The 12,687-nt window shown below is 40.1% G+C and overlaps 1 protein-coding gene across 1 annotated transcript in view; it reads right to left on the reverse strand.

The window, feature by feature from the left end:
• The window catches only part of MYO1D (myosin ID), a 367,217-nt gene that overhangs the window by 228,735 nt on the left and 125,795 nt on the right, over nt 1–12,687 (reverse strand). Inside the window, exons 11-13 of the mRNA XM_003797217.3 lie at nt 9,564–9,734; nt 5,989–6,059; nt 2,639–2,713 (exon numbers count right to left, since the gene is read on the reverse strand). Of these exons, the coding sequence (XP_003797265.2) occupies nt 2,639–2,713; nt 5,989–6,059; nt 9,564–9,734 (317 nt within the window). The remainder of the gene's footprint in view (nt 1–2,638; nt 2,714–5,988; nt 6,060–9,563; nt 9,735–12,687) is intronic.

Genomic DNA, 12,687 nt, shown 5'->3' on the forward strand with positions numbered 1-12,687 from the left:
ATTGTTGTTTGGCGGGTCCGGGCTGGGGATTCGAACCTGCCACCTTAGGTGTACGTGGCTGGTGCCTTAGCCGGTTGAGCTATATGCCCCGAGCCTATATATGCATTTTTTATCAGGGACTTGGGTATCCATGGGAGGCCCTGGAACCAATCCCCATGGGTACCGTGGGACAAGCATATTCCATTCCATGTTAGTGTTAGACTTCTCACTGGAAATAAATCCACATGCTGCTTTGTTTCTACCTGGGCCTGTAAGGTTGGATTCTGTTAGTCTACCACTGAAAGCCACAGCCGTTCTCAGGGAGCTCAACCTCTGGGCCATGGCAAATTCATGAAGGTAACACACACAATCTTGTGCAGCTTCTTGGTACACAGGCTGGCAACCTACCCTGACACTGTCCTGGCCAAATGAGGCTGTTTTTCTAATTTGAGTCATCTGTCTCTCAAAATGGGTGTATATTACTTGATAAAGTAAGCATTGAAAGTCTCTTCCCTTTGCCTAGTTCTTGCATGGCTCTCCTCTTCCAATCCCCTATCTCTGTAACTTTCACTTATGATACAGCTTCATCATCATTCTTGGTGGCTTCAACAACCACACAGATAAACCATTCTCTTGAGCCCACATCAATCAGACATTTGTCTTCAACCCTCCATGGGTTGAACTGCAACCACGCAGTTTTGCAAGCGTGTACCTGAACACGGTGTTAGCACATCCAACGGCCAATGTTGGTCTTCACATCATTCCTGCTTTTGACAAGATTTGACATAGTTTATTTTTTCTTTTTCTTCTTAAAGCATTTTTTTTTGTCTTGGCCTTGGTGACACCAGATTTTCCTCCTACCTCATTGGCACGCTCTCAGTTTCCTTTGCTAGTTCCTCTTGACTCTAAACGTTGCATCTCAGGAATTAGCCTTTTAACCTCTTCTCTCTTTCTCTCTTATTTTTTTTAATCTAAACTCACTCTCTGGATACTCTCCTCCAGTCTATAGTTTGAAATACAGTGAATATACTGATGACCATGAATTTGCATCTGTAGCCCCAGAGTTCCCTGAGATCCACCTGCACATATACAACTGACTGGCATTTTACTTGGGTATCTGATATGCACCTCAGACACAACACATCCAGAATAAAACTTCTGACTTCCCCCAGTCAACCAGCTTTTCTTCTTGTCTCCCCACATCAGGGTCAGGCATTATCTTTGATTTCTGCCTTTCTCTCACATCACAAATCCTATTCACCAGCAAATCCTATTGACTCTACTTTCAAAATATCACCCAATGTGGCCACTTTCATCATCTCTGTCACTACATCAAAGTCGCAGTATAGATTACTAAACTGGCCTCCTAACTGCCCTACTTCCACTCTTGCCCTTTATGTAACAGTATGTGCTTTACACAGCAGCACCAATGGTATCTTTAAAACATAAATAACATCACATCATAAATTCCACTGGCTTCCCTCCATACTTTTCCTTACCTGGGCACATAGACCCTTTTGTGATCTAGCCTCTATTCACCTCTCTCCATTCATTCCCTGCCACTTTTCCCATCCCTCACTGTTTTTAGCCACACTGGCCTTCTCGCTGGCCTTCCTGTTGTCAGTATACTCAAGCTCATTCCCACCTTCCAGCCTCAGCACCTGCTCTTCTCTCTGCCTGGAAGGCTTCTTCTCTAGACACCTGAGTGGCTCCTTCCCTCACTCATTCAGGTTCTGCTCAAATGTCACATCTAGCAAGAGGCCTGTTCTGGAGGCCCCATCTGTAACCCCTCCTGCCCTTCCTTGTTTGCACCCTTCAATCCCTTACCTACTTAATTTTTCTGCATAGTACCTGTCACTACCTGAAAGTTGTTTCTTGGCCTATTAATTGTCACTCAACTATAAGCTGCATGAGGACAAGGAGTTGGTCTAAATTTTTTTCACAGCTGTATCCTTCAGCACAGGAAAAGGTGAAGATTCTCACCTTCATTTGCTCTCAATACATTTTGATAAACTACTGACCAAATGACTTAGTAGCCATCATAAATAAGTTAATACCGTTCTCTGACTTATAAGAAGCTGGCCAAGAATCCTCTCTCTTCTCCTGCATCTTCTCTCCAAAGTGTGCATACTGGGTTTAAACTTGTTATTTGCCTGGTTTTATTTTGCAAAACTTTTTCATGTTTTATTGATTTCTGAGAAGATTCTGTCACAATCAGTCTTCCCTGACACCAGATGTCACTCTGATATCAGAATGGTCTCTTATCTGGGGACAAATACACTATAGTGGAAATCTAAGTGTGCAAAGCTTTCAGCTGGGCCAGAGGTCACCTGGCACTTCTCCCATCACTACCTGCTGGGACTGAGGACTGCTGAGCACACTGGTTGGGATGTCAGAAGGCTGGCAGCAGTGAACAGAGAAACCAAGGCAACCCGAGGGAAATGGAAGTAAATCATGTAAGTAACAGGTTCCTGTCCTGAGTTTACAGGTGTTATAATCATAAAATAACATACTATTTCATTATTAAGCATGATAAAGAGGAACTGAAAATCTGCCACTCTTTATATTATGATATAAAAATAATCATGTGCATATATATCATGTAATAGATATGTCAGAGAACTGAATGGAGAAATGATTAATAAAATTTTAATCTTACCTGTTATACATAAGGCGCTTGAAATCTTGAAATAAAGTGTCTTTATTTTTGTCAATAAAACCAATGACAGAATAACTAATAGGGGAAAAAACACAGTAAACATACATTATTCACCAAGCAAGAGCCACATTTAAGCTTTTCTCGGAGTCTACAAGCCTTTCCACTGCTAGTTATATAATCAAGCATCCAGCTGATCGTTTCTACCTTGTTTTGTGTTCAAGGATACCAAATTTACCTACTAAATAGAAGGACATTGCTTCTATTCAAAAGGAGAGCAAATGTCAGTACCATCGTTATGAGTAAGATGATCATTTTCTACTGGTTTATGGCTTACCTCAAGAAGATGACTTTTAAAAAGATAGCTGTATTATCATCCAGCATTCCTAAGATAAAAGCAAAACAGCAACATACAGGAACTAAAGTCTCATCCGTAGGGAGGTCAAGTGACTTGCCTAAGGTTCACTCAATGTTCAGGGTAGGACAAAAGAATCCAAGAAGAACTGCAAAGGATGGTAAGAATTGGATAAGCAGAAGAGAAAAAGGCAGGCAGATCACACAGGGAAATAGACTGAATGGAGGACGGAAGTAGGCACATGCATGGGGGTCGTGGAGAGAAAATGAAGAGGCCGGAGGCAGGGAAATGGGTATGGTCTGGAAGTCCAGCTAAGACCGCAGCTGTGAGAAGAGTGGGAAAGGCCTGTGCTACTCTAGGGACTAGTGTGGACTCTGGAAGGAGCAAATTCAGGGTTGAGGATAGATGGATAATCAATACAGACGGAGGAGGGTGAACAAACAACGACTCTAGACACAACTATGCCTCAGAGTTCTGCTCTCGTCTGTCGCTGTTCTCCTCCTTGACAATCCCATCAATGCAGACAGCCTCCAGGTGTTCATCCCTGACCGCCTGACTTACATGTCTAGTTCTGCAAGAAAGTTCCTTTAGGCTGTGCTGCCCACAAACACTTTAAGGTCACCACATCCAAAATTTTTCCTTGCCTGCCCCAACCTAGGTCTTCTTAACACCTTCTGGTCACCTTTGACTGATTCCTATCTTATCCACATAATTTAAACTTCAAAGTCCTATTTTGGCTTTCAAGATTCAGTGTGATTTGATCTCAAGATACTTTTCCAGGCATTTCTAATTCTCTGTACTACAAAAAAAGATACGCTCCAATCAAATGGACCTAGTTGCTATTTCTTGAATATTTTTTAGCACCCTTCCCACTTCTCCCTACAAAAATAATTCCTAGCAACCAAAGACCAGCATCGGCCTCCTGGGTTGATCATACACAGCTAGAAGCATTATATCATATCGTTACTCTAAATTCTGGCAAACTGGCTATTATTCATATAACCATTATTTTGGACCATTTTTACTACATATGCATGTATATGTGTGAGTGTGATTACATGTGTATAAATACACATACAACTATTTATGCATGTATGTATGTATCGTACATGGAAAGTTCTTTGTGGCCAGTGACCACACCTTGTAAAGTATTGAGCATACAGAGGATACTCTGTAAAGATCCAGAAAAGAAAAGATTTGGAGGGCTTAAGGAGAGAGTGGAAGTCCGAGGCACTGAATCTCCCTCAAAGGGGTCAGTTAGAGCTCTGAAATGGGAGTGGGGAAACCTAGTTATTATCTGAGTTCTTCCATAAACTTGCCATGTGACCTTGGGTAACAATTTTACGCATTCTGCATAAATTTCTTCATCTGTAAAACAAGAGGCTGGCCCAGGTGACCTGGGAAGCCTCTGTCCAGCCTCTGCATTTGTGCCATTCTGAGCTGTAAATGAGGCTTGGATTTTCAGAGGGAGGTATCTGAATGGTATTGAATCTTCCCTCTTTAGTATTCTGGAGCCTGGGAACACTACCAGAAAAAGGAGAAAATGGTGCCATTCCAGTATTAATGGTTAGTCTGACAGATGGGATGATAATTTTGAGCCATATTAGTTTACGATTCTAGCATTTTAATTTGTATCAGGAACAGCTACTAAAATTTCTTCAAATGTCTTTTCAGCATTTATAGGGATGATCATTTGCTTTTTTTGTTTGTAGAATCTCTTCTTGTAAAGGCTTACATGGAAAGAATTCCTAATGTAAAAAACAAGGAAAAGTGTGCTTTAAGTAATAAGATGATGAAGAACATCACTGGGCTCTGGGCACAGTGAAAGCATACCAAGGACAGCAGGCAAAAAAATGCTCCTCCAACAAAAGATATCCGTGGCAAATTCCCTGGAACCTGGCAATGTTACATAATATGGTGGAAGATCTGATTATATTATGGATCTTGAGAGGAGAGGCTTATACTACAATATTCATATGAGCCCTAAATGCCACTGTCAGTGTCCTTTTAAGATAGAGGCAGAGGGAGATTCAACGCAGAAGAGGAGGCAATGGGACCCTGGAGGTAGAGGCTGCAGTGATGCGGCCACAGCCAAGGAATGTCCACAGCCACCAGAAGCTGCAGAAAGTAAGGAACAGATTCTCCTCTGGAGGAACTGCCAGAGGGAGTTTGGCCCTGCTGACACTTTGATTTTGAACTTCTGGACTCCAGAACTGTGAAAGAATAAGTTTCTGTTGTTTAAAGTCAGTGTCAGTAGTCTGTGGTAATTTGTTAAAGCAGCCCTTGGAACCTAATGTACTAAGGTACTTACATTTTTTAGTTCTGTTTTCTTAGTATTTTCTACTTTTATTATATTTTAACAAAAATATGGCTTATAAGAATTTTACTTTTTCAAATCATATTTGGAAAATAATACAGTGGAATTGATTTTTGTTTATATAATTACCCAACTACTTACATTCTTTCATATAGAGGGGTAATCCTCACCTCCAGGTCTTTTTATCCCAGCTGTTTCTTCTACTTGGAACTCTCCCTCATTTGCTCCCTCTTCCCAATTCATTTCTCTGACTGACTCTCCTGGCTTTTGGTGGCTCCGCCTCCTTCCATGCCTTGTGGCTCTCTGGTTTAACCCTTTTCCATCTTCACTATAATGGCTTAGGATGTGCCTGCTGTGTCCTCCATTGAACAACTTCTTCAGGGCAAGGACCATCTCACTCACTTCTCTATCACAGGTCTTGGCATATTCCTATGACTTACTGACCCATCAGCTGATTTCTACTGAGCACTGGCTATCCCAGGAACTGTGCATGGGCACACAGTGTGTGCTCAAGAAATGGTTGAAAAGCAAGGAATGAATGAAGTCATGCCATTTTTTAAAAATAAATAAATGATTGAAAAACACAAACGAATGAACAAAAATGTACATTTCCCTGGGTCTGTTTTCTGAAGTGAGGCTGCATGCAAATCATCACGTCAGGTACCAAAGGACGATACTCACACTACATCCCCCGCATAATGTCGGATTCGAAAGTCTCGATCAAACTCCAGAATTTTGTCTGAGGCACAGAGCTAAGAAATTAAAGACAGAGATTATTTTGAATAAGACATTTTAACTTCCTTAAAAACATATTCCAGCTTAATGTAAGATGATAATGTCACAAATCATGAAATCACACTGTGTGGGACTTGATTTAAATATACAGCTTATGTAGTAAAGACGGTGAACTTTCACTAGAAATCTGTACAGCTAGACTACATTTCCGGACCACTCTTGCAGGTGGATATGAGCAAGTAACACAGTTCTGCACAATGGAAGTGAAATGTGGCCAGTCCAGGCCCAAGCTGGTAAGTGGACAATCCCTCTTTGTACTTTCTTCCCTCCTCCCACTAGTTGGAGGCACAGGATAGTCCCTAGGGGATGGAAGAACCAGAGCTGGAAGAAGTGTGGGTCCCCGAGAAAGAAATAGACTTCTTCTATCTCATGACACTTAAATCTTGGCTGCTATCTTAGCGCAGCCCAGCGCTAAGATAGCAGTGCTGATGGACCACGTTTCTTTCTCCTCCAGGTTCCACTTCAGGAAGACCATAGTGAAGGCTTATTATCTGCTAGATATAAACATCTCATTCAATCCTCAGAACTGACGTTTAAGGTAAGTTTTACGATCTGTCTTTTATATACATGGCAACTGAGGTTCAAAGAGATTAAGTAATTGGCCCAAGATCACACAGCTAGTCAGTGGTAGTCCTGGGAAGGACTACTGGGACCTAACCAGTGTCTGTGCTCCTCCATGTACACAGTAGCTTGACCCATCTGTTTGCTGAGCTGGGAGTCCTGCTCAGATCTGCTCACTGCACAGAAGATCGACCTTCTGCAGCTCTTTCCTACTGAAAAGAACTATTTTCCAGAAAGGCAGTTTTCATATGGCCCTGGAAGTACCCATAACTTTCTACCTTCTTCCTTGTTACAGAAGCACCTGGACATCTTTTTCCTGTGAAGGATCACTTGGCATCCTACAGGCTCTTAAGCAGACAGACATCTAAGAATCCCTGAAGCACTGAATGCCGTTGCACAGAGAAACCTACTTAGTTGTTCTAATGTCAGATGACAAATAATTCCAAGCAGGATGGTGGGTTCTATACTGATAACCAGAATGCTAAAGGAATAATAAGTCTATTTATTTGACAAGTGAGTAATTACAGGAAATTTAAGTCTGATTTCTCAGGTTCAATCTGGGCTCTACTACTATCTATTCACACTGTCTCCTCAGAGTTGTTTTGAGGATTAAATGAACTATGGTGACCAAAGCATCTGCCATGCAGAGGTGTCTCCAACACACTTATTCCTCCCTCCTGCCTTCTCACTGACTCCTTTTACAAAGCCCTTTTATTTATGACCCCCACTAAAGGAAGAGGACCAAAGAGATGTCTATACCTATGGAATATTCTTACATTTCAATACTGCAAAGCCTTAACTGATGTGAACACAAAAGTTATGTATTTATCATTTAACTTTTTATGTTGCTAATATTTTAAATAATAACTTTACATTTTATTGGATTGTTTCCATGCCCTATGCTAACCTTGATGCCTAAGAGTTTAGCCCCCCAATAAAGTAATTGCTACAGGCCAGAAGCCTCTTATTGAATATGCCAATACATCTAGTGAATCAGTCACCAAAAGCAAATGATACATGGCTCAACATACAGGACAACGGCATTATTTAACAAAAAGATTCACAGTGATTAAAATATCCTGACAGTTGGCTGTTTCATTTCTTTCCTTCACTGGGCAAAAATCCCAGACAAGAACACACTTTAAAAATCCCCGTCTCAGTACTTGCCCCAGGGATGCCAAAAGAAAGAGCAAGCCACTTGGTCTCACAGTTGGGAAACATGGGCTCCCACGATTTAAAAATAGAAAAAACACCGTCTCCACAGATAAATTCCTGTTTAGCATTAGCATTTCCTATCAAATCCCTAGCTAAAGGTAGCATGTAGTTACTCTTAAGAATGAGATTATATTTCCAAACATTTGGTTGATACATTTTAATTCAGGCATATAAATGGCCAAGGTAAAGATATTAAAATGAGGTGGATTTGATTTCTCATATGAGACTCATCGCTATTCATTTAAATAAGATTCACTATTTAAATCAAGATTTAAATAAGATTTATTTGTATGATTGTGAGCAATTCAACTTTAAAAACACTGAATGAGTGTCCCCTACCTGGTAGGCATAATGCTAGGTGAGTCTCCAAAGCCTGAATTATGATTATGAAGGGTGCTTGTAAACTATCCCTCCATGGTAGGACATGTGCTTGTGTAATCATGCTAAATCTTTAAAAGCAGTGCTCTAAACTGTTCAGGTTGCTTCTGACTTTGCTCACCACTCTGTCCCCAGCACCTAGGATTGCACCTGGAAAATGACAGACCCTTACTAGGCATTGCGGTATAAATGGGAGTGACGAAAGGAAAACTCTCACCCAGAACCCCAAGATGAAAGATCAGACTGTAGCATCTGAGAGCCAACCTGCAGCAGGGTGACAAGTCAATCCTCAGTGACATATCATAGAGAATATTTTAGAAATAACTGGCCTAAAATAAACATCAGCCAGTAATCTATTTCTTGATGATTTGGGTGTTATCTAGTTAATTGCAGAATTTCCCAGTTCTGATTACATAATTTCAAAGAGGACAAAGTTAGAAAACAGATTTATTTATGCAAAAAAAAAAAAAAAGGCAGCGTGTCACAGATTTATATGAAATTACGGAGGAGCAGAAATGTTTGCCCTTTCTTTATGGATGTGAAGGAACAGGGGACCTGTTTTCCCTTCAGCTTATGGTTGCTACACAAGACTGTATTTGTAGGGAAGTCTGAGGGGTGATAATGATGTGTCCCTCTTTTAACACAGATTCCCTGAACAAATACTAATGGCAAATACACTACATGCAAGGTACAGCACAAAGATCTGATAACGACAGTTGCCACCAATTATTAACAGAAATGTGATCTGGCTTGTGACATTTTTAGATTGTGAAAAATGAGGAATTAAAAGAATATCTATTTAGTGAATGAGTTTCCGTGTAAGAACAAGAATTATAACTAGAATGTCTGTTTTCTAGAAAGTCACATAATCTACAGAACTATGGTTGAGCACAAACATTTTGCAACTAAGGATTACCGTAAAAAGTCAAGGACAAAAGCTATTTTCTGTGCCAGAATTATCAGATGCAGGAGTAAAATTCTAGCACACGAACAAGGACTCTGCACCTATTGGTTATAAATGACATCATGCTTTCTAAAGAACCATGTTCACTTTCCCTGTTTCTAGCAAACTGGATAGTCTGGAGCTCCCTCTCCTGGATGACACAATTTTATCAATCTTGTCAGACTAAAAACCAGAGGCAGAAGTTAATAAATCACTTAATGATTGTTTATGGCCTTCTTTTCTTCCACTCTTATTAAAAGAGTGGACACTCTTTTAACCCACATATAAAGACCTTTACATGTGTACAACAATGAGGAACATCGCACACATTAAAAGGAAAGGGAGGTATATTTAAACACAGTACCTTTCGGCTGGAAAAATGACCATGTTTGCCCAATTTACTGTTCAGTGCTTCAAGGAACATTTCATCGGTGACTTTGCCAACGTTCATGCAAGCGTCATCCAGGATGGCAATGATTCCTTTGTGCTGCTGCTCCACAAGGTCCACAATGATCTGATTGTTGAAGTAGTCAATCTGTGGGACACGGCAAGGAAGCAATTCCACAGAGAACAGTGAGTGGGACAGGTAACGTACCGATGTTTGCATTTGTACCAGGAGTTCAGGTAAAGAAAGCTGCCTTAATGTCAAGCACGTGAATAACATTAGTGAGGTCTTACACTGAAATGAGCACAAGGTTTTTTCTCAATTTGTTAATGTTATATCATGAAACATTTTGTCTGAAATGAGTGTAAGGTAAACATTTCTCCCAGTATTAGTTCTTGTTTTAATCCAGTCTCCGTATCCCACACTCAGCCCTATTCCTTCATACCAGTCTGCCCTTAATCAGAAGACCCACCTTCCATGAAGCACCAACAAATAACTTTAAAGTAGGTCATTAAACATGAACTGTCTTATTTCTAATCAAAAGTTTCATTTATTATATCTCAAACAAGCAGTACAATTAATCAAAGTATATGCCGAAACTATTAGCACAGTTTGCCATCTTGTGTATGCCAGCAGCGAAGAAGCCTAGAGAGCAATGGGCAATGAAATCAGGAAAGGTGTTTCCTGCAGCTTGTGGGAATTGAGTATTTTTCCTTCCATCAAGTGCTCTGAAGCCTGGAAAACGTAGTAGTCAGTTGGTGTGAAGTCTGGTGAATGTAGCAGATGACAAGAGTCTCCAAGTCTAGCTTCTACAGTTTGAGCAGCATTGTTTGTGTGAAATGTGGTTGAGCATTGTCCTGCAAGAGGATCGGCCTGTATCTATGGACCAGTCTTGGCTGTTTAACTGCAACATCCTCATCATGGTGTCCAAATGGCTGCAGTAGACATCCACTGTAATTGACTGACTAGGTTTCACGAAGCTGTAGTGGATAACACTAGCACTGGACTACCAGACACCATTAGCTTTTTTGGTCATTATTTGGTTTTGGACTGTTGTTTCAGCATCTCATCTTTATCCAACCATTGTGCTTAATACTTGTGACTGTTGAGGAGTCCATTTTTGGTCACATGTAACAATACGGTGAAGAAATGGTTTGCCTTTACGTCATGACAGCAAAGAAAGGCAAGCTTTGAGACAATTTCTCTTCTGACACTCGTTTAATTCATAAGGAACCCATCTATTCAGCTTCTCTATTTTGTCCATTTATTTCAAATGATCCAATATTGTTGGAATAGCAATGTCAAACCTTGCTGCTACTTCATGCATGGGTTGAGAAGGATTTATTTCCACTACAGCTTTTAGCCCATGGTTATCTACCTTGGTCTGAAGTTGCCCACATGGCTCATTTTCAAAATCAGCAGAAAGGAATTTCTCAAGCCATCAGTGTACTGTGCGTTGCCACATCCTTCCCAAATGCTTCACTGACATCTTGAGCTGTCTGCACTGCACTGGTTCTACAATGGAACTCAGATTCGAAAATAACACACATTTTTGATTGTACATGGATTCATAAAAACTGCTCAAAAAGAAAAAATCTGAAAGATAACCACAAGCCAAAATACACATTTGAAAGAATGAGGATGCACCTTCACAATGAACATAAAACAGGAAACATCAAAGGGAAACGTCAGAGATACCATCTGTCAAACTTAGTACTTAAGGAAATTGGACATTTCATACTGAATTACCTAATACTACTTTATAATAAAGTTAAGGTACATTCCTAGGTATTTTGTGCTCTTTGTAGCTATTGTGAATGGTATTTCTTTGATTTGATTCTCAGCTTGACTGTTATTGGTATATAGAAATGCTACTGATTTGTGTACATTGATTTCATATCCTGAGACTTTGCTGAATTTATTTATCAATTCCAAGAATTTCTTGGTGGAGTCTCTGGGGTTTTTCTAGATACAATATCATATCGTTAGCAAAAAGCAATGTTTGACCTCCTCTTTTCTGATTTGGTTGGCCTTTATTTCTTTCTCTCACCTGATTGTTCTGGCTAGGACTTCTGACACTATGTTCAATAGAAATGGTGACAGTGGCATCCTCATCGTTTTCAGTTCTTAGTGGGAATGCTTTCAACTTTCTCCTATGCAGTATGATGTTGGCTGCGGGTTTGTCAGTCACAGCTTTTATAATCTTCGGATATGTTCCTTCTATGCCCAGTTTGTGGAAGGTTTTTCACTATGAAAGAGGGCTAGATTTTGTTATAAGCCTTTTCTGTATCTATTTAGATGATCATATGGTCTTTGTTTTTGCTTCTGTTTATGTGGTGAATCACATTTACTGACTGACATAGACAACCATCCTTGCATCCCTGGGATGAAGCCCACTTGGTCATGGTGGATTATTCTTTTGAGGTGTTATAAAATTTGGCTTGGTAGCATTTTATTGAGGATTTTTTTGTGTCTATATTCATAAGGGATATTAGTCTGTAGTTTTTTTGTTGTATCCTTTCTTGACTTCGGTATCAAGGTGATGCTGACTTTGTAGAATGAGCTGGGGAGGATTTCTTCTTTCTCAATGTTATGGAATAATTTCTGAAGTGCAGGTACCATTTCTTTGTAGGTCCAGTAGAATTCAGCTGTGAATCCATTGCGGTCTAGGGTTTTTTGTTGTTGTTGTTGTTGGGAGACTTTATTACTGTTTCAATCTCACTGCTTGTTACTGGTCTGTTCAGGAGCCCTGCTTCTTCTTGTTTTGAGTTTTATAAAGTTGTGTATTTCCAGGAATTTGTCCATTTTATGACTAAGACTTCAATAGCAATTACAGCACCAAAAAAAATAAACAAATGGAACCTGATTAAAGGCTTCTTCACAGCTAAGGAAATAATCAACAGAGAAAACAGACAACCTACAGAATGGGAGAAAATATTTGCAACTTACACACCCAATAAAGGGTTAATAACCATCATCTATGAAGAACTTAGATCAGTATGGAAAAAACTTCATTAAAAATGCATAAAATAGGGCAGTGCCTGTGGCTCAAGGAGTAGGTGCTGGCCCCATATACTGGAGGTGGTGGGTTCAAACCTGACCC

This window comes from Otolemur garnettii, unplaced genomic scaffold (genome assembly GCF_000181295.1).
Source record: "Otolemur garnettii isolate 467f Iridium unplaced genomic scaffold, OtoGar3 scaffold00112, whole genome shotgun sequence".
NCBI lineage: Eukaryota > Metazoa > Chordata > Mammalia > Primates > Galagidae > Otolemur > Otolemur garnettii.